This window comes from Odontesthes bonariensis, chromosome 1 (assembly GCF_027942865.1).
Source record: "Odontesthes bonariensis isolate fOdoBon6 chromosome 1, fOdoBon6.hap1, whole genome shotgun sequence".
Taxonomy (NCBI): Eukaryota; Metazoa; Chordata; class Actinopteri; order Atheriniformes; family Atherinopsidae; genus Odontesthes; species Odontesthes bonariensis.
The window spans coordinates 24451426-24474209 of NC_134506.1; the positions used below are offsets into that span (position 1 = coordinate 24451426).

Genomic DNA, 22784 nt, shown 5'->3' on the forward strand with positions numbered 1-22784 from the left:
AGCACCAAATATTTTAAATCTGCACATGAGAAAGGACACGACAGTAAATTCAGTCTCATCAAAATTATTTCTTTCTTACAAAAGCAAAGAAATAACCAACGAGGAGAAGAGTAAAGATTAAAGACCTTTTGACAGTTCTTTAAATATAGACTATTACAAAATTCTTGTTCAGGTGTAACTCCCAATTAAAGTCAATATCTAATAGGTGAATAATGTTAATCAAAAATGATGATGTAAAGCAACTTTTCGCAACGAAATTTGATATGGATTACCAGTGCACACCAGTAACCACTCCTGTGAGTTGATGATTTTGAAAACGGACGTTTATGGTGCTTTTACGGACCTTTTTGGACATGCACATGACTTTCCATTCTGAAGCAGGTTGAGATGAATCAAAATTAGGCAAATACCGGAGACAGCAGTAAACATCAAAAAAGCGGTGAGGGGGGTTCTAAAACATTGCAGACGACTCAGAAAAGAGGCTTAATGTTGAAAATACCGCAGTTCTCCTTTAAGAATAATTAACTGGTGCGGTCGGTGGCGTAGTGGGTTAAGCAGCCGCCCCATGTACAGAGGCTACAATCCTCGCTGCAGCTGGCCCCGGTTTGAGTCCTGCACCGAGCAGCCCTTTGCTGCATGTCTCCCCCCACTCTCTGCCACTTGCATTTCTGTCTCTCTCCAACTGTCCTATCATTAAAGGCATAAAAAGCCCCCCCAAAAAAGAATAATTAACTAACAATTATTTCACAGCATGAGAAAGAAAACCAACATGCATTTTAGGATGATTAAATGCAAGATTTGATTTGTTTTAGTAAAAACATGATGAGTGGATTATGCTCCAAGAGGCCTCTACAGATGTTTTTTGACCTCCTTTTGTTTTTTAAAGCTTTTTACAATTTCACTCCACTGTTGCCCCTGATCCCAACAAATCCAAAGGTTTCTGTTCTGTTTTCACATAGTGGGAAGTATCACTAACACTGTTCAGTATGTGAATACATTTGAGTATGTCTACTACTGCAGATGGATCAGAGTAGTTTCTCTGCAATGAAAACCAGTAAGAAGGTGACAGGACCTAAAATAAAGCTTACAATTTGTACTGATGATGTCTCTGAAGGGAACATTCAACCGAAATCTGCCTTCACAAACACCTGCTGGCAAAACAACAATCCTTCAGGTGCCTTTAGACAGTATATAAGCTTTAAGATCCAAACAATGTAAATCAGCCTAAGAACAGTCTGCAAAAATAAACTGCATAGTGCTACCAGAGGTGTCACACAAGTACCTCGGGCATCTTCAATGGTTCCCCTCAATGTGAAAGAATAAGAAAAGCCCACGTCATTATATTTTCATCAAGGGATTTACAGGACCCTCTAGATTCTTCTGTTTGGACAAAAACAAATTCTCTTCAATGGAGACAAAAATAAAAAAGCACAAAACAACATTATGTTGTGAAGAAAAGCAGTTTTTTTTCTTTCAACCAGTGTCTTATGTTTAGATTCACAAATTCAGAGCCCTTGTACCATATGACAAAAACAACACATTTACAGAGCAAATACAGATGGTTTTTGCTGTTAAATTAGCTCCTGTGTTGATTTGTGACAGTGGCCTAAGACACAGGCAGATTATTCTGTAGTTAATGGTTGTTTTAAACGGCAGATTAACAATGAGTCACTGTTCCTCTTGAATCAGTATACAGATGTGAACCAGGATTTATACTAATGCACAGAGTATGAGCCATCTGGGGGTGGCAGAAAGGAGGTGGAAATGGATGTAAGTTAGATGCTCATGTGGCTAAGATGGGGTCAAAAAATGGATTATCCACAATCAACCCTCTTTAAACTGTTTTTGTGAACTGTCACTGTCCAATCTCTTAATTAAGACTGTTTACGACATCACAATGCTCTTCACTGGACCCTTCATGACCCATTTAGCTGCAGATGAATTCTCCCATGGGCTGCAGCAAATCTCTGAGGCCGCTCTGGCTCTGCATCAGATTCCCAGGTGAGCTGGATCCTCTTATTCTCACTGGTATATCGTCCATCTGTCCAAATGAAATGAAAAAACACAAATCCTCCTCACACTTCTGATTCAGTTTTTTTTTTTTTTTTACATTATCATGATACAAACTCTCTGTTTGAAAGTAAAAGCAGCAGGCTGTTGTGTCACAAGGTATGTGTACTGAGAGAACAATAACCATTATACCATCCATAATTCATTTGTGTTTCAAATAAATGTTCCAAATACTGAGCACCGGAAATGAGAATGCTCTAATCCACTGTACTGCATTGGGATGCTGTCATTGGTCTGCTGCATCCAAGCTCTCTACACCACTCGCCTCCCTGGTGAGCGCGCGCGCGCGCGCACACACACACACACACACACACACACACACACACACACACTGCCACAACATCCTCTTTACTCTGTGATACATTGGTCCCTTTCACTGTTAATCCAGCGGGTTTGTGCCTCGGAGCATTGCTGTACTTTTGCAATCTGACGAATTCCCAACAGATGACAGGAAACATTACATTTTAAAGCAGCAACTTCTCCATCTTTAGAATTCCAGCCAGTGAGAGCATCACTCTCATTCAAAGGTGCTACTCAGCTCCACGGGACTCTGCTGAGCTGAACAATGAAGTCCCATCCATGCGCCGCGACCGTGCTGCTAACCGTCGCTCTTTGCCTGAGTAAGAACATTTCTGCACTTTCCAGCTGTTGTATGAGTGCTTTTTTATGTTCGTGTGTGCACTTTTGTCCTCTTGTAGAAGTTTGAAAGTGTTCCCTCCACCCTTTTTTGGCAGAGCAATGGATTTTCAAACTTTGTTAGATCAGAGAAAATTCAGTTGTTTTTTTTTGAGAATGCCCTAAGTAGGCAAGAGGGCTCATGAAGTCTATTTCAATCTGAAATTGAGGAGAGACAGATTTTACGAATGCACTTACCTTAATGAAAGTCTCATTGTCCACTCGTGGGTGGATTCTCTCTCTGCTGTGCGTGCTTCAGTGTGTCTACACATGCAGATTAGTGCATGTCAGTGGGTGTTTGGATCTGTTATCTATTGTTTGATTTCTTTCTGGTGAGGAAACTGTAAAATTAAAAACACACAGTTTGTGACTGTAGCACAGACAATGATCATCAATAGTGGAAATGTTGAGATGTTATTTATGAAGTGTTTTGCAGACAATTAAAACGCATTGAAAAATGATGTGCAGGAAAGTCAACATTCACAAAGTAGGACAAAACAATTGTACTGAACAAGATGCATTTGTATATGATTACTAAATTCAACAGGAAGTAAATCACATCTGAAAACAAAAGTTATAGATTTTATGTGTAGAGAACATTTGAAAAAATAAAAATTTTACGCAATAATTTGTGTTTTGGTAGAGACCAAAACTCAAAGATTGGGATCCGTTAACATCAGGTGTGCAAATCTAGGGATGGTTTTAAAGAAGGTGGCTTCAAAGTCTGGGAGTTGCTGTTGTTAAAGGCTTCCTCAACTCTGGTTTGTGTTCTGTGGCCAAAAGCATTTGGACAGCTTTAGGTTTTGTCTCTGTAGTCTAAAATAATCAGGTCCTCTAAAACTTATTTTCTTGGGGGGAAAACTCCAAACTGCCCACTTACACCTGAGTTTCTGTCCAGATGGAAGTAGTATCCTCCACAATAACAGTGACTTTAACACTGTGTTACTGATTGCTTTGATTAGTGAGAATATTATATTATCAAATCTTAGGTGGCCTTCACACTAATCAGATCTCAGCTTGACTGGAAAGCTGTGGGAGATTTTGAGCCAATGCTTGGGTCATCATCTCAGTCACCAAATGACCAAATTATGGATTATTCTTTAATATAATGGTGTAAATTCAATGGCAGTGCAAACTGAAATCGTTCCAGCTGCAAATGCTGGCTTTAAATTTTTATTTTTTGCTTTGATTGGTCACTCTGTCTCTCTGTTAGATCAAATCCCGCTTTATCAAATTCATTTTAGGATCACCTTTTCCTGTTCCAGTGTGATGCAATATCTGCAGACAGAAACAGGTGTCTTAGTTTTGCGTGGGGAAAGCCGATATGGAGCCCTTAGCTTAACCCAATCCAATGTTCAGGGGAAAAAGCTCACACCAAAACCGAACTCACCTCACTACCTCAGTTCATTAACAGATGAAGGAAAGTCTGTGGCCAGTTTAAAATATCACGGACACCCTAACTAGAAAAGGGAAGGCTGCTTTGGCTGTAGAATGACAGGAAGTCAGGTGTTCAACAATCCCAAGCTATGAAGTGCACTGCTGACCCTTGAATATTCTACGAAAGCTGCTGCCAACAACAAACTGGAGGAGAGTTCATGTGCACATTTTCACCAACAGTCCTCTGTTGAATATTCTAATTAAAGTGCAAACTCAAACCAATCTGAGAGAGATGTGAAATAGATGAGCTGATCAATTGATACAGACATCTTGTGCATGATTTTACAGTACGACACTGAATTTGGCTTTGTGGGTGGATAATCCCTCCAGATAAACAGAATATAACGTTTTTGGTATTTGTTGATCTAAGCACCACATGGATGGCGTCTCTATAAACACTGGATTTCACTCTAAAAAAACTATATCCTCACTTTTTGTATTTTTCTGTGCTGTAAAAATGTATTTACTGATATTTTGATTAATGGATTTGAGGTTTAAGGTTATGATAACACGTGCTTTCCTATTCTCTTTTTATCTTTTGCATGCTTCAGGTTTGGTCCCTCTGTGCTTTGGAGCTGCGCTCCCCGTCGCCTGTGATTCCATCTACAAGAGTTTTGCACAGTGTTTGCTCACACTGGGGGACAGTTTGGTGGAAACACAAAAAGACCAAAACACACAGGATATTGATTCAGTCTGCAGGTTTGTGTGTCACTATGGCAACCATGTAATCAGACTAGGTCTGTCTTGATTGTGGATTTACTGTCCATCATCCGTCTGATTTTAGTGACCATTTCACTTTTTTACTTTGTGGCACCATGAGTGGAACATGTTTGGCTTTCGAAGGAATGTCTTGAAAGCAGTTTGATACATGAACTTTACTTCACCTGTCAAGTTATTCTCGAAATGAACTGTAATGAAAAATGCTGTCAGTCTTCATGTAACTCCATTATCAGGTAAAATTTGTCTAATGACTATAGCTAATGAAATTACTGACTGTTCACATTTCCACCAGCCTTAGCAGGACATTTATGAGAGAATCCAAGCATACTAAACACAGAGAAACTAGCTGCAGTCTATAAACCCTTCGGGTTTGAGGCTTGCAGATTTATTGTTTTGGTGATAATTTACAGATACTGCAGGTTTTCAGTTAAAAAGCTCAAACCACACCCATCAGTGATGTCACTGGGGCCTGAACATACCTGCACCACTGAAGCAATATAAGCATCAAACCTCTCTTCAGTCAGTGAACAAAGTTTTTGTGTAATTAGTATTTACAAGCTCAAGACTGGATGTTTGTTGTAACCCTTGACAATGTAGACGTTAGATGTTAGAGGGTTTTTTGTATGTTGGTTCACATGTCCAAAATGTCCAAAACTTACAACCCACGGCTGTAGTTTGTGAGATAACAATGTATCCCAAGGCTGATGTTTTCTTTAAGGCAGCGTTCAAAGTGACATGAGCAAAACTGCGGAGCATTAATAGTAAAATGTGTGTCCTAAACAATGTGCGTTAACTGATGTGTTTTTAGTGTCCAACCCAACCGTTCACAGTAGAAAAGTGCAGTAGAAAAATAAAGAATCGCAAGTAGGAGGGGAAACTGAAAAGGGAAAGAACTGTTGGAAACAGTTGTGCTGGAAGAGTTTCAAAGTAGCGACTTCTGGCACAAACGTTTGTGACTTAGCACCTTCTGCCACCCCGTCCTTATAAGTGTTCGTGGCCAAATAATGTTCAAGAATCTAAACTTAAGTTGTATCTCAGTGAGGAAAGTGTAGTAATACTAACAATAATTTTTTAACATTTATGATGAGGTTGGGTTAGTAAATCACATGTAGTCTCATATAATTGTGGGGATGATGCACTGCTGCACTGAAATCTGCTCCTGTCCTGGTTCCTTGAAGGTCCTGGAATGCATTCCATGTTTGTGCCAACTCAGCTCTTGCCGGCTGTCCTGGAGAGGCAGCAGCTGTCTGGGAGTCTTTGAGACAAGAGTCCAGGAAGGCGCAGTTTTCTGGAAACCTCTATGATATGTGTGCCAGTCGCACCACCCTCCCCCCCAGCGCCTCGCCGGTACCCCAGAGCCCTCCTACCTCTGACCAGATGAACCAGGAGACACTGAAAGCGCAGACACACAAGCATGTCCCTGCCCCCATCACCCTGTTATTCCCTTTGTGCAACATGCTGCTAATTCTCCTCAGGAGTTAGTGGACCTCTACAGAGACACTCATACAGCTCAAAGACTTTAACACTCTGACAACTTCTACTCTCTTGTAACTGTTTTAACTAGAAATGCTACGTGTCATTGAATATGTACATGTAGCTCCGTTTCATGTTTTTGTACTCTTGCATATAAGATCTTTATTTAGATGGGATATTATGATTAAATAATTAGAGGAATCAATCTTTAGTCTGAGTGCTGACAGCTGGCCATCTGAATGCTGCTCCCCTAACAATCCAAACCCACAAGTCATGATCACTTATTGATCCTGAGGTAAGGATTGATATGAATGGATCACTTGTTTCGGAGCATCTTACATGGTCAAAGTGGTTCAATCATTGAGTAAATATTCAGTTATGATCAGATTACTGTATATCTTGCTCTCTGAAGGACGATGCTTGCATTCTAAAATGAACATCTAAAACAACCACACCAGAAACAATTCAGCTGTGTGGCTTAAAGACATTGGATTGTGAACAACTGCTCGTGTTTAAGGGACTGCGATTAAATTCACATTATGTATTAGCGATCATATTGTTTTTGTCTTGAGGGATGAAGGCTTTAAGTAAGGTATATGTATGAACTTCCCACGAAAGTTACAATGCTGCAAGAAAGCCCCCTCTCAAAGGCAAATAAATGTAAAAAAAATTTTTTTTACCACCGCAATAAATCAGGAATACTACATGATTTTGGGGCAAATGAGATTCTAGGGGATGTTGTAAATCCATGTGTGCAGATGTGCCTGTGATCCAATCAGGTGGGTCTGAGCGCAATATTGTGTTTTTATACAGTGAATTTTATAAATCATCTTATTTCATTGGTTACTTGCCAGATCCATGCATGCACATATGCTTTTCCAAGTTCAATCATTTATGTAAAAAGTAGCCAACTCACTACATTCAGAACCTCAAATTTGATCTGCTAGTTACGATAAAGTTTGTTCTGTGTTTGCCACATAACTGATCACACATTATGAAGAAATTAAATGTGTATATACATCAAGAACAACAAGTGCCTCACCAAGTCCGTGGTGAGAAAAAGATCTTTATTTGTTAATTAACAGTTACAGTGATGTTTTATTAATGTTATCCAGCTGCTCTATGGGACTGAAAGAGGTCTGTTTTTACACAGAGTGCATTTTGTTCACTGATGTTTACATTACCAGTGTAATTACTGTACTTATATTGAGATGTAGCACCGTTCCAATGTTTTCTCAGCATTATGGACTGCCAGTTTGCTTCACGCTGATTCTCAAATCAGCTAAATTCAAGGTTTGAAATAAATAAAATGGAGTTATTTTGAGAGGAATTGTAACCATCCCTTGTGTCAGATTTTGTGAGTTTAGGTGTGCCGTGCGTGTTGGAGAGAGGGTTATTTTTTGTGTGTGATCTTAATGCTCTTAAGCTGTTTCATAACAGCAGAATCATGAGTAGATTAATCTCATCTGTCTTCGTTCATCTACAGTGTAGCAGGTTGCACCTCGAAGCACTCTTGGTGCCCTCAGTGAGCAGGAGGTGGGAGGTGAAAGACAGCTGATGGAGAACAGAGACTGGAAGATCGTGTGATCATGTTTGACAGGTGAGGAACAGAGCTGAAACATCATTGTTGAAGTATGCTGAATGTAATAAGTTATCACAATGGTCACTGCAGTGTATTCCCCCACTATAGACTGATTTAATGTGATTAAATGTAAGGTCATGTATAGTTTTGCTGCTTTAATGGTTAATTCAAATACAGCTGATTTACAGAATTAAGAATACAAGGTTAAAATTCAAAGGGTGTTGTATCTTATTCAAATTTTCTGATTGAATTAATGTCACAGCTTATCCATATATGTTTAAAATCAACGTTATGATATTGGTTTGGACATGATGACTGACTTTAAAGTATAAAAAGTCAGGGGTGGGGTTTACTGGTATTCATTTTTTTTTTAAAAACTGGCTGTTAAAAAGATTGAGCCTGAAAAACACATAAAACATAGATTGTAAAACAAATATTTGCAAAAGGGAAAGCTAAACCTGACTAGAAAGATATTGCCTATGAAATGCAATGTGAATGCTAAAAGCTGAATGATATTTCCTCCCTTTGCTGAAGAAGGTGAACATATGATTGCAAAGTAGTAAAACTAGAACCAGAGATGAACATTTCTGGATATCCCTAAATCCTTTGGACAGTCTAGAGCAATTGTAGGTATCCCAGAAACTCCCTGTAATGGACTTGGTACTTTTGATTTATAAAACAGGAATGACCTTCGATCTCACTGATATCCCTTGTTAGTGTTTTGGGACCATAACAAATCAAGGCCACTACAAAGCCTCTCACAAGGCTGCTATTTAATGGTTTTAGACTCTTATGTCAAAATTTGATTGAGTCCGTATATATACAGGTACACCTAACATCTAACACTGCTCATCTTGTCACAATGCAATGTTTTTGTTGAAAAAAACTGAATCCAGGCTTTTACATGGGTGGTACTTTAACACTTGTAGCCTACATGGACATCTGTGCTGTGATGGAGCTCATACTGTAAGAATGTAGATCTAATATTATGACAAAGATCTGTTTGCATGCGTGTGTGTATGTGTGTGTTGGAGTGGTCAGCCACAATAAGAACTGTATGAGAGTATGAGATTCTCACAATGTGTTAGAAATCTGTATGCGTCTGTCTGTGCTGGTAATATTGTGTGTTGGCGTGTGTGTGTCTGAGCTGGGTTTTTGCTTCGTTAAAACAATAGATTCCACAGTAAACACATTATAAACACAGAAATGGGCCAAAAATATCACAAAACAACATTTTTACAAAAAAATAAACAAACAAAATTAAAAAAATCAGAGCCGTATGGTAATTGTCCAATCTCTTATGAACCATTAAACCCTTCTCTAACTGAAAAAACTACATAAACTAACACAAAGTATACATATCTTTTATCTTCAAGCTTTTATCACAGTTCTAAATATACAAATCTCTTTCATATCTGTAAAAACAAAAGGACTGTAGGACTAGTGTTGCATTGTGCTGAATAGTGATATGTGACATTGAGAGGAATACCCGCTTTATAGAGACACATATTTCAGATTTGGTGAGAGAGGTGGAAAGCAGGTAGAAACCTGAGACTTCAAATGACAGCACAGGGGACAGAGGAGCAGGACATGATGATAACCCTATTCCCATTAATGGTGTCCCCCTCAGCATGTGCTTTTCACATATTTTTCTGTTTAAAGGCCCCGTAACACTGAAATGAAATGTCTACCCGTGATTGTAAACTTTGAAAGCATTTGGTTAGACAGAACTCAAACTTATTTTTGACAAATATGTGCAGCTCAGCCATCAAACCCCTCAGACCTTCCAATGTTTTTGTGTTAATAAATGTGATGAGCACCACTTCTGTGAAATCCCATTAAACACAATGAGACTACATGTAGCGCAGTTATGTTCGTAATCATTTTCACCAAAGATCTGAGAAACGTGTCTTCAGACACAAATTAATAGATAAAATTTTAGTGATAGATCAATAAGACTGTATTGTTGTGTGAGAGTACAAAGATAACTGAGGATGTTTATTTATCTATGAAAAAAGTAAACCAATTAAAAACTTATGAACAATGTTCATTGAGTCAAACAGAAGCATAAAATGAGTACATTAAGAGAAAGTTGTCTTCCGCTAAAGCTTACGCCTGATATGAAGGAAATGATCCGAACCTGCTGTTCAGTTTGAAGGGTTCTTTCTTTGTCCGTTCGACACGTTTCATGTCAAGTTTCATGACAGTCAGACAGAAGTGGCAAAAGTACTCATATTCTGTACTAAAGTAGAAGTACAGATACATGTGAAAAATAAAACTCTGGTAAAAGTAGAAGTACTGATCCAACTCCTTTACTCAAGTAAAAGTAAGAAAGTAAAGGCTCTGAAATGTACTTTCAAAGTAAAAGTAAAAATGAATTTGTGTCATTAATGAAACACATCCTTTGATAATTTTGTTAAATGAAAAAAGTTCAGACAAAATAATCAAGATTGAACTGACCAGAGGTACTGCATGAGCATCTAGATAACAGATTCGTTACTCTGAATACGATAGGTTGTTTTCCTTTTCCACTGCAGCACAACCATACTGTAATCAGTAATAGTTATGACCAGTAAGCCAAATTGGATGTTTACACTTAATAACAAAAGACCAATATTATTTAATATTGAAAAGTACAGTCCTCCGCTAAAGAAGTACAAATACTTTGTTACTTGTCACCTCTGCAGTCAGACAAATACAAGCTAAATATACCATAAACAACATTTATGGGCAAAATAATCTTAAGAAAAAATACAATCAAAGATTGTTGTCTTTCTCCATGATACGGCTGCCTTGCCAAAGCGATCACAGACAGTTTGTGAACATTTCATGAAGACCTCTCCCTGATATGTGTTTCAGTTACATCCTCTATTTGATGATCTACCTCTTTGACTGCATTTCGTGGTAGAATGTCATGACCACCATCTTAAATTTTCATCCAGTTGGTCATTTGTAACAGCTTTAAGAATGATAGTAGTCAATTTTCTTTATCTAATAAAACAGATACATCTGAAAACATTTAGTCTGAAGGACCAGCTGCTTAGTCACCTTGACGTCACCTTGACGTGCTCACCCTGTGTAATCTCTCTGTATTTCACTCTTTTATTCAGCCCCAAGGTCCTTACTTGTCAAGCTGTTTTCTTTAATGTTAAAATACATCACACAGGTTTTTATTTGTTCTTACGTGACAGGTCTTGTCATATCCTCTAAAGTCAGTGAGATGTGGAGCAAAATACACCGGATTATGTGTGATGCTATCAGTTCTATGGCAGATGGTATGTAGCATCAGACATAGAGGAGATTATGAATTCCCAGAGTAGTAGATTGTACTGTCCATATGGTGGGATTTTATAGAATCAGAACATACATACTATAAACCTGTAAGCTGTATGGTACTCTAACTCTTTATGTTTCTTTCTTTACATAACATAATAAAGGAGTAAGAAAAACAATAGAAAAATCTAAAGAAAACAATAGTCTTGTCCAACCTCTCCAGTGATTACTTCCCAAAGACAGGTGATATTACTGGAACTTTTGCCTTATCCAAGTTAAGTTCAAGCCTTCATGACACTGAAATTTGTTTACTACGTGTTACATTAATGTACAAACTCACTTTCAAGAAAAGCTGGGGAATTTTCGGCAATGCAACAAAAACTGAAACTGACTTTTAATTCTTTTTTAAACAGGGTTATGAAAAATACATCTGAGTAGTGTGTGTGTGTGATATCCAAAGTAGACAGCAGTCAGAGCACTCTCATTTTGGAACAGCAGAGAAAATGGTGGATGGGGGCGAAGCCAACAGATGCTCAGAACTGTAACAGGAGAAGAGCAAATTTCTCGTTATCTGAAAAAAATCATAAAGGCTTGTGCTCTGTTTATTAAATAATAATATGATAAATTAGATAGTACAAATTCATTGGAGGACAATGTGAGTCATGCCTACCTTGTTTCACAATAACTTCGCCCACAGAGATGTTGCAAATATCGCTTTCTGAAGTGCGGGATCACTTTAAAGCAAAGCGATAAAAATATCAAAAACAGCAACATCTTTTGATCTAGTCCAGTGATTGCAGCTGTAAAATCAGTCAAAATTTAAAATGTCTTAGTAAGTCCTGTATCATAATCACTTTTGGATCACTTTTACTCACACTTATTGAAGTTTCTTGTCAAGAGCATTGTCAATATAGTATAATCAGGGCCTCACCATCTTTTGTCACTTCCACTCAGAGGTTAACTCTATATTTCAAAGGGGAATAAAAACCTTTAAGTTTGATAATTTGATATCAGGTCTTTTTCCAATTTTGATTCACAAAAAAAAGTATAAAATGAAAGAACAAGATGACATCAGAGCTCCTTCAAGTTTAGAATCACAATTCATTCACACTTTGTCTGAGGCACAACTCTGTCAAAAAACAACATCTAAATTTTCAGACATTGTCTGAGAAACAAGCCAGGTTGACAAATGAACACCAAGGGCACATCCAGTTGACTGAGTTTACAAAAAAAACTTCTATGAGACTACATAGTGGCGATTGAAACTGATGTTCTGGGGAATCCCCCCTGAGAGGCTTAATGTTTTCTATAATGCTAGTGATAGCAAAGGAAGTGATTAGCAAGCCTCCCCTCGGCCATGAACTGGGACTCCTAGCATAGGGGAAGCCCAACAAAAAAACCCTATGAGAACATCCAACAGAATAGGGAGCAATGACACATATATGCAGGCACGAGTAAGGAGGATCTAATGGATTTTGAGAAATTAAAGCAGAGAAATGCCGACCTCTGTGGGATGATGATAAAAATTAATTTCCAGGGAAAAGAGGCTGAGGTGGAAAACTTGAAACAGCGCCAACCTTGAAATTGCCTCCAAACTCAAAGGACAGAAACACAGCACCTACATTCAATGACCTCAGTGAAATCCTGAAACACAGACATGTTTGTCAGGAGAGAATAAGAAATGTGAAAAGGAAAAGAGAGGTGTTCTCTAAGGAGGAGCGTTTCTTACAGTTTCATAATTGTCAACAAGTCAAAAGTTTTGTATTTTCTTTAGCTTTCTTTCACAAATGAATAAATTAATGAATCAATGTGGGATTAGAAACAGCACCTCAAAGTCTGAAACTACGGTACTCTGTTAGAAAAGATTGGATTGGATTGCCCCCTCCAGGCTGAAAATTAATGAGTTACAAACTCTTGGCCACACGTGGGGGGTAACGAAGTGGGAGACTGACAGACCAACTGGGGCAGATACTTTACTGGTAAGTGGTGGTAAGGGAAAGATGAGCTGGAAGGTGAAAACTTTTGATGTACCAGTCAACCCATGAATCAACTCTCATCAGCGGTCGCAAGCTGTGCGTAGTGATTGAAAGAATGAAATTGCAAATACTAGAGGCCAAAATGAGCTTCCTCTAAAGGGTATCTGGGCTCACCTTGAGGGATGAGATAAGAAACTTTGTCTTCTGGAAGGCACTGAGAAAAGTCACCGTTCCTCCGCATTGAAATTACCCCGTTGAGGTGTTTTGGGCATCTGGTAAAGATGTGTTCTGGATGCTTCCCACATGTCCCCACAGGAGGCCTTGGGAAAGAGAGAAGACTTGCTGGGAGTTTATATCTATCTATATCAAACATCTGTAGAAATGGACATGTAGACACAAATTAGAAAGAGCCCCGATTGGAATGTTCAGACAAGGTCCGAAAGCTGTGCTGATTTATGAACACTGTTGACAAGAGTATACATCAAATAATAACCAAAGCAGTCTTCCTGTTGAAGCACACAAAATCATATTGGACGTGATCTTACAATGTAGCTTCTTGGGACGAGTGCAAAAACATTTGACTTCCATGGTAAGGCACAGATTACCTTACAGAGTTACCTTTGGGAAGCAATCTGGCCCTAAAATCTCAAAAGATCCTGGGTTCAACATTTAGTTTAGTTCTACTTATTGTTACGTATTCCAAAATTAGTATGTGTTTAAATAACTTAAGCAAACTTGGGGCCGTAAAAAGGGGACCAGCTAAATATTTTGTCCTAGAGTCTCTCAGTATAGTAGTAAATCCAACCATTTTCCGTCCTTCTAGAGTTTTTACTTTTTCAGGGAGCATCCACTCTAGTTAAACATCCACAAAAGTATTTTGCTTTATCTTGTTATATTTTCATGTAATGTAAAGAGGCTCCCATGGCATTAATGACAGACATAAAGGGACAGGGTGAGAGCACACACAGGCAAACATACACACTGCAGTGTCAAACTTATCACTGCTGTGTGAAATGCTTAATAGTCAAATTAAGACCATGTGCGTGGGTGTGTAGGTCTATATATTCCATGGTTTTCCATTCACCACGTTTACACGGAGTTGTCGCCCAAAGGCTCTCTTTAAACGTTGCCTCAGGCACTAGTGTCTGGGTTTGGGGGCCGGCTCATCATCATGGAGGAACTGGCCCGCGAGAGCATCAGCCTGTTGGCCCGGTCTGCATCTCATGCAGATCCCCCTCGGCTTGGTTCGTTCGGAGCGGTGTTCATTATGTTAAAGTCTGCACTGGGAGCCGGACTACTCAATTTTCCCTGGGCCTTTGAGAAAGCGGGGGGAGTGACCACTGCCATCAGTGTGGAGCTGGTGAGTTTTTGATTAAAAAAAGGTGTCATTGGTGCACCGGAAATTTTTACAGAAACCAGTGCAGATTATTAACTGCATTTTTTTTTAATGTGACTCAGCTAATATGTGCTTAGAGAGTTTTGTGAGTACATTATGATGCTCGGCCTGCAACCTCTGTGCACACAACATACACCACCATCCATCTGTCTCCCCTTGGTGTGAAACAGCCACATATTTTTCACAGGTGAGCTCTAATGAAGCAAAACAGCCACTGTGCTGCATCACACTGTCATTGAAATGTGTGTGTGTGTCTGTTTCATGGAGGGATAAAAAGCTTTTCCAAGAATTAGCACACTTGGTGTCTCAGTCACAGTTCTGTGCAGAACCACTCCTCATTTCATCATATTTTGCTTTAAAGCAGCCAGACTTGTAATATTTTATGGTGGGCTTGAACAACAGTTATCTTTTAACATTTCCCTGAGGATACGTGCACCTTTTTAAACCAATTTTCAGTCCAGAGCCTATACCTGACAGTTTACAGAGGAATGTGTTTTTTTGTTTGTTGAGCCACTTGACACTGACCTATGAATGATTTAAACATACATCCAGCACCTAACTCAAGGAATTAACCAGTGTGGTGTCTACATATAACAGACAAGCTGCATCCTTAAAACACATCAAAGATAACTCAGTTTGACAGAAATAAAATATTATTTTTGCACCTACATGATGATTCCCAAAGAGCTTTTAGCTGAAAACTCGGCATATCTCAGCATGGGGTGCAGCAAAAGAAGAAATGGCAGGGTATCAATGTATCTACAGCAGATGAACAGTATCTGAAGGTGATGTCCTTAGGATATAGGAGGAAAAAAAAATCCAGCAAAGACCTGACACAGGACCTGAGAGCTGCATTTGGACATTCAGTTGATCCTGTTGGCCTCATCAGAAATGTTCTCCACGGAAGGGTGGATTCTGTATGTGTCATCTTATCCTTTGTGATATCGTGGCAGACTTTTACTTTTGGACATGGCTCTGGTCATGAGCGGTGGGACAACGGTTAGTCTTCTTTCCTTAATGAGTCTTTGATAAGTATGTGTTTCATATTCTGCCTGTGGTTAGTTTCAGAATCACCTTGATCTGTGTCTGAATAAGGATTAGCTTTAAACTCCTCTCTGTCATGCCCTTTCAGGTATCCCTGTTGTTCCTCATCAGTGGCCTAGTTATCCTCGGCTATGCATCGTCTGTCAGCAGACAGAAGACATATCAGGACGTGGTGAGAGAAGTGTGTGGACAGGCCGTGGGACAGCTCTGCGAAGTTTGTTTCTGCTTTAACCTCTTCATGATAAGTGTCGCCTTTCTGGTGGTGGTGCAGGACCAGCTGGAGAAACGTAAGAGGAGGGCAGATATGACTGTGTTTACCTACTGCTTCATGTCCTGTTGCTCTATTCAGTTTAGTTGTTTTTCCATGTTATGCTGTGTATCATTCTCCACTTATAGGTCCATATTCTCCCTGAAGTTTGAATCAGAAAATACACTTTTTTGGCTGTGGTCTTGACAATGGAGAAGAATAATATAAAATACAGCATCATTTAAGCAAAACCTTCAAGTTTTATACTAATCCACTGAGACATGAAACATTAGCACAATTACGCAAATGAAAACATCAGCTGAGTTCTCATTTAAAGAAATGATGGATGGTGCATGCGGGTCCATCACCATCCTTCTTGTTCAGAGTTTACTCTGAATGATGTTGATGTTGTTGTGAAGCTAACCCATTAAGTTTAGGTTCAGTTTGGAGGCCATTTCGTATGTTAAATTAATCTTCATCAGAGAACAAATTGTCCACTTTTTGCTTTTCTTTCTTGCTGGTATTAGACTGACCACGTGACTGATATCAGCACAGCTTTACATTCTGTTTTAAGGTTTCTCTTCGTCCATCTGAAAGCCCTCAAATCCCTGTAAAGTTTTTTTCTCTGTTCCAATTTAAAATGGAGCATTTGATTGGGTTTACAAACAACACCAATCTGAAAACAAAAAGCTGTGAACACATTCATAGAAGTGCTCATCGTTCTTAATGTTAAACACCAACATAAAAATCAGAAATGGCACAGTTTAGCAGAGTCTAAGATGTAAGTGAACTCTTTGTAGACTTCATGGGATCTGATGTCACCTCTTCTGTCTTGTTGTGCAGTTTACCGATGCCTGGTATTGTGGACTTTTGTCTCTCCAGTGTGTATTTCTTTGTATGAAACGGTGACTGGGTTGACTGAGGCAGAAATGCCTTATCACTGGTACACTGACCAGCGCTTTGCCCTCTTCATCATGTGCGTTATCATCATCCTACCACTGTCCATCCCAAAGGAAATCGGCATCCAGAAATACACAAGGTAACTGCCATTGCCTGTCATCACGGAGACATCTAGCTTAGTGTAAATGATTTTTTCAGTTAAATGTTTCTGTGTCAGTGTTTTAGGGACGCTGGCTGCTACATATCTGTGTGTGGCAGTGATTGTCAAGTATTACCTGATGGACAGCCACACAGCTATAATAACTCCCGAGCACAGCCAGGGGTCAGTAACTATGGACTTTATTGTTGACTTGGTGTATTTTTCATCTGTTTGTTGTGTCATGTACAGCGATAAATCTGTAATGTGTGTGTCTTTCAGTGTGAGTTCTTGGGCGTCCATGTTCAGTGTTGTTCCAACCATTTGCTTTGGCTTCCAGGTAAGATCATCTTCTGGCACATAAAATAAGCAACTTGCCACCTGCTCAGGCTGTCCACTCGTGCTTTTATCCAATCACCTCGCAGTGTTTCTGTCAGAATATGATCTTGCCACCAGAAAAACTCTGCTTCAGAGAGTCGGTCCAGCAAAACTTACCTCAGAAATGCAACAAAAACATTACAAGAAGGTAAACACCAAAGTCACTCTGAAATATGACTTTAGACGGAAACTTTCCACAGGAATTTATGGGAATAAACTGGGAATTCAAAATTGAAGGTTGGCTCTTCTAGGGAACTTAAATATAATTGAGGAAAGTATACTTTAGCATAATCTTGACTAAAACAAACAGATGCCATTCAAATACACTTGAATATCCATGCCATTCCTCAATCACATGCACAGAGCACACTGCTTACTGCATGGCTATTGAGACCACACCCCCTACTGGCACTGTGCATGCCTCCATCACATGTACAGAAGATTTCTAGAAGACTGGACCACACTTTTGAGCCTGAAGCACAAAGACTATTGAAGGCACACATTTGAGCCTGTGGACTTAACAAAGTGAAGTAAGTTTTGAGTCTATTGACTGAGCAAAAATGCAGAGGATTGCTTGAAGGAAGATTTGCATGTTTAATGGGACGTTTTGGAGGAAGAGTGGCATTTTTCATTTAACATTTTGAATGGGACTTTGTGGAGATTTTTGGATGGGGGGGTGGGCAATTTTGAATGAGTGGGGTTAGGGGATGGGTAATACTCCTGTTTTTGTTCATCCCTGAAACAAGTAATTAGGACGTGTTCTACTCTACTTACAAATAAATCTGTTGAAATATCTGTTGAAAACATTTTGTATGGATGTTTTCTTATGACTTCTGTTTATATTTATGCTTGGATATAATATATTCCCAGTTAGTTCTCCTAAATTCCCATTAGTTTCCATAATTCCCATTATTCCCATGGAAAGTTTCCAATATGGAATATATCCAAAATTCCCAAGCTTAACTTCCCATGGAAATTTACCGAAAATTTTCCGCCCCTTTGCAACCCTAAATATGACATCCAGCTCATTACCACAATTTGTAATAATCGTTATGATCTGATTGATGTCACTGCTGATTGTTTAATGTCCTTATTTCACCGTATATTTTTATAGAGACAACTGCGTGCAAACTGTGGCCTCGTTCAGTCTGGATATTTCACTAATTCTTATTCTGTTTGTTTTTCAAAAAATTCTTCTCATAAGATCATAACACTACTTATCGATACTCTTAGAAGGTTCTTTCCATGTTCGGTGATTTAAAAAAAAAAAAAAAAGATTTCATGAAATTTCCACAACATACACTCCTTTAACATGAAGTCATTCAAAATGTTTGACAAACAAACAAACCCTCAGTACCATGCTAGAAAACCATTCCCATCTTACATTTTTAGAAAATGGGGTATTTGGTATGTTTATCTCAACATGTATGCTCGTTGTCACTTTCACCACTGAGTCCAAGTGTAGTCATTTGTTTGTGCAAATTTACAGAAGGGTATCAAAAGAAACCCCAAATGGCAATGTGAGACACGTAGGCTGAGTTTCTATTGTCGTTTTTGAAGCACATTTGGAGGATGTGGGGAGAAAAAGAAGCCAAATCTAACACACAAAAAAGGAATAATCCACTTATGTGGATTCACAGAAGACTTGGTACTAATTATGGAGAAGATACAACAGTTTTGTGAATCGTGTCTGACCTAGCAAAGATAAAAAATGATCTGACTGATTTGATATTCTCCTTGAGGTAAGGGCTTGAGTTTCTGTTTCGGACAAAAGCTTCTTGCCTTGAAATACAACCAACAGCAACATAATCTATGACACCCTCTGTCGACCCCAGTTTATTCATTTTAAATCAATCTATGGAAATGTATCCGATTCATATTTCTATTTTGCAGCTTATCCAAAGATCATTTCAGGTTTGCTTTGCAAAGATAACATGTGTCTTTGGTTTTCCGAACGTGTGAGATAAAAATATCTATCTGGTGAAGAACACTGAGATGAAGCTTGGTTATCTACTTATGTGAGATGTTCAAACTAAAGCTGCATTTCAACAGCAGGAACCATTTCCAGAAACTACATTCTCACCTTTGCATGTCCCCCTTTTTGTCTCGAAGAAATGTAGAAATGTTAATACTAAGTTGTACTACAGAACTAGTTGTTACTGTTTATCAATACAACATTTAAACTCAGCCATTCAGTCACTTAATTGACTTAATTTTAAACACATTTTCCCTTTTTAAAAAGTGAGGATTTTTGCTCAGGGACCGTGTCCTGTAGCTGGCAAGTCAGCTCAGACCCGACATCAATCCCTGACAGGATAAAATCAGTTTCATGACAGGTTCAACTGATTCGGACATTTTCACACAGTGCATAAATGCTATAAAGTGAAAATCAAAAGGAAAAGAATGTCCAATCTATAGTAAAACACAGAGGAGGTTCTATCATGCTGTGACAACAGTGAACATTCTCACTGATTAGCATCAACAACAACATTGGTAACACAACTCTAAAACTTCCTATTACTGTGTGTGTGTGTGTGTGTGTGTGTGTGTGTGTGTGCAGTGTCATGAGGCCTGCATAGCGATCTACAGCAGCATGGAGAACCAGAGGCTCTCCCACTGGGTGGTCATCTCTGTGCTCTCCATGTTTTTCTGCTTGCTCATCTACACTCTCACTGGTGAGTTCCCCACTAAAACTTCACTTTGGTTGAATTATGCTCAGCCGGAAACTGCTCATCATATCCACTTTTTTTCTCACCAGGTGTTTATGGCTTCATGACGTTTGGGCGAGCTGTCGCCTCAGATATTCTGATGTCATATCCAGGAAACGATGTGGTCATGATCATTTCCAGACTACTTTTTGGAATATCAATTGTCACTATCTATCCTATCATTCTTCTTCTGGGGAGGTAAGTCATACAGTTGGAGGAGTTTTTTTAGTGTGTGATTTGCTGCGTCTGCTCAGTGCCTTGTTGTAAAAAACAGATCTGTAGTCCTGAACCTGATGTTACGAGTTCAAAGACGTCGCCGGGGAATTGTCACTCATTCTTTCGAGAGTCGCTGCAGAGTTGTTCTAACTGTGGTCTGGATCACCTTCACCCTTCTCATCGCCATGTTTGTCCCTGACATGGCTGACGTCATCAGCGTCATTGGAGGAATCAGCGCCTTCTTCATCTTTATCTTTCCTGGTATGAGCAAACTTGAATCTGTGCCAATGGCCACAAACGATGATTTGAACTTTGAGTTCTTCTTTAAAACATTCATATAATTTTTGCTCAACTTCTGTTGGAATAAGAATGGATACCGATTAGTGTGAAGGTAACAACCTTATATTCAGTTCTTCTCTTGAACCGATCAATGATATGATCTGCAAAATGTCAACATATTTTTTCTAATATTGTTCTGCATGTATTTTCATTTATAAATTGATCCCTAAAATAAATGATTATCTCAAATAATCTATTAATGCAGTTCATGATCACCTGATCTCTAAACTGTACAAACTTGATGCTTTGCAAATTACGCTTGACTGAGGGTCGAATTGATGACCATGTGGTAATACAACCACTTTGGTGTTTTTTGTGTGTTGCAGGTCTTTGTTTAGTGTTCACAATGCAAAGTGAAGATGTCTCTCAAAGAGTCAGGTGAGCATATGCGTAACATGGTACTAGTATGGACTCATACATGAAGCAAGAGCTGTTTTTGATTTCCTGAAAAGAATCTTAATAAAGATAGCTTATGAATTAAATCTAATTGTTACTCATTTAGTCAGCAGCTGAAAATGCAACATGTAACTGCACACTTACAAATGAGCATCTACTCACTCACAAAATTACTTAGCAAAGCAAACTAAAGATCTGATCATCCAAACACTTGACAGGAACTTTAGGGATTTAATGCCCCTTTTAAAAATAAAAATCAGGATGGTGGGTGTTGCTTTTTGTTGCATTGTTGCAGACCATGTCCCTTTAGGACAGTGTACAGCCATCTTTTCACGTCTCAGCAACACTATGTCACAGAGCTCATATGAACTGAGTGATTCCTTGAACATGAGTTCATTGCACGTAAGTGGCCTCCAGAGTTATCAGATTTCAAACCAGCTGACCACCTCGTTTACTAATCTGCAACTATGTGATACTTTCGGGTCAAAATACAACCATATATCTGAGGAAGGCTTTCAGCACATTGTTGAATCTACTCCAGGAGGGATTAAGGACGTTCTATTATGAGAAAGAGCCCAAAACCAGCAGTGGGTATGTTGTCCTAATCATTGCTGAGAAGAGTTGTTTGTACTTTCTGTTGATAATTTGATTTTGTTTTTTTTTTCCATTTCAGAGCAATTCTAACAGTTTGGGGGGTGATAACAATTGTAGTTGGAGCCTTCATCTTCGGACAGAGCACAACCCTTGCTGTGATGGAGATGTTCAACAAATTCTAAATTTTGCCTCAACTATCACCACTGTCTGCAGCAGCTGCCATACTGTGACGCTCATTTCTATTGCACAACTTAATGGTGATTTTTTAAAGATAAATTTTAGGAAGACAATATGTTTATGACGGGAAGACTGTCGTGTGTGATGTGTAAAACTTGATTTGAAGGCATTGTGTTTTGATCATTAAGTCGTGTAAAAGTGCCCAAAAATAAAGTAGATATTACTTTGTTTGCTGCAGCAGTAACATACCAACCATGTGTATCGGTTTAAGGCCTCATGTGTTCTTGCTCAGCTCTGCCAGGGGGCAGTGTTGTACCAGAGAGTTAAAGAGTTATTTATTTAACATAGTAGTTTCCGTTTACATATGTGTAGAGCTGTGTATTATCATGGTGATTCTGGTTGGCAGGAAATTTTTAATGTCTAAGGGAACTGAGCAAGAAAATTGATATTTGATTATATTAACAGAGGGATTCATTGTTATACAAATGTGTTTTTACATCTACCAAGTGATGCAATAATAAACAGTTTTTCCTTTCAAGAGTCTGATTCATATATATTTTTTCTGTGTTACCTGATTCTTTCTTTCACTAACCTCAATCATAGCAATGATTTCAATCTGCAGCTTTCACTGAGAACAGAGTGATTGCTAAGGTGTGCAGAATGGAACCGTTTAATATCTATTGACTTCATACTTCAAGGAGTTGCAGGACACTGCCTGCAAACCCTCACTCATATGTGTTGGTGTATGAGTGAGTGATGATTTACAGTAAATCTAAATGCTGGGTGCTGTTTCTGTGTCTTGAGGGGTGTGATTAAAAGCAACATTTGAGCCATTTGGCATCACAGAAATGCAAGTGGCATAAATACAGCATGTATCTGCCAGATCACACATGCAGCAGCTTTTATCAATTCTTGTAATAGTATGTAATAGATTCATCATGTGCAGCGTTTGTGTTTTTTAACAGGAAAACCTTCAGCTGTGATCCTCGGCTTGTGTTCTGCCTGTAGGACTACATTTTAACCTGCCGGCGAAATGACTAAATCCAG

The 22784-nt window shown here is 38.9% G+C and overlaps 2 protein-coding genes across 2 annotated transcripts; both read left to right on the plus strand.

The window, feature by feature from the left end:
- The first annotated feature begins 2635 nt into the window (after window positions 1-2635).
- nrn1lb (neuritin 1-like b) lies at window positions 2636-6384 on the plus strand. Its single transcript, XM_075471201.1, has 3 exons — window positions 2636-2690; window positions 4734-4881; window positions 6081-6384. Exons 1-3 carry the CDS (start codon window positions 2636-2638, stop codon window positions 6382-6384), a joined length of 507 nt encoding a protein of 168 aa, XP_075327316.1.
- Window positions 6385-14377: 7993 nt separating this feature from the next.
- On the plus strand, window positions 14378-22156 carry slc38a8b (solute carrier family 38 member 8b). Its single transcript, XM_075471212.1, has 10 exons — window positions 14378-14566; window positions 15735-15933; window positions 16776-16932; window positions 17011-17115; window positions 17212-17269; window positions 19868-19982; window positions 20066-20213; window positions 20290-20492; window positions 20897-20948; window positions 21640-22156. Exons 1-10 carry the CDS (start codon window positions 14378-14380, stop codon window positions 21740-21742), a joined length of 1329 nt encoding a protein of 442 aa, XP_075327327.1. The 3' UTR covers window positions 21743-22156.
- The last annotated feature ends 628 nt before the right edge of the window (window positions 22157-22784 follow it).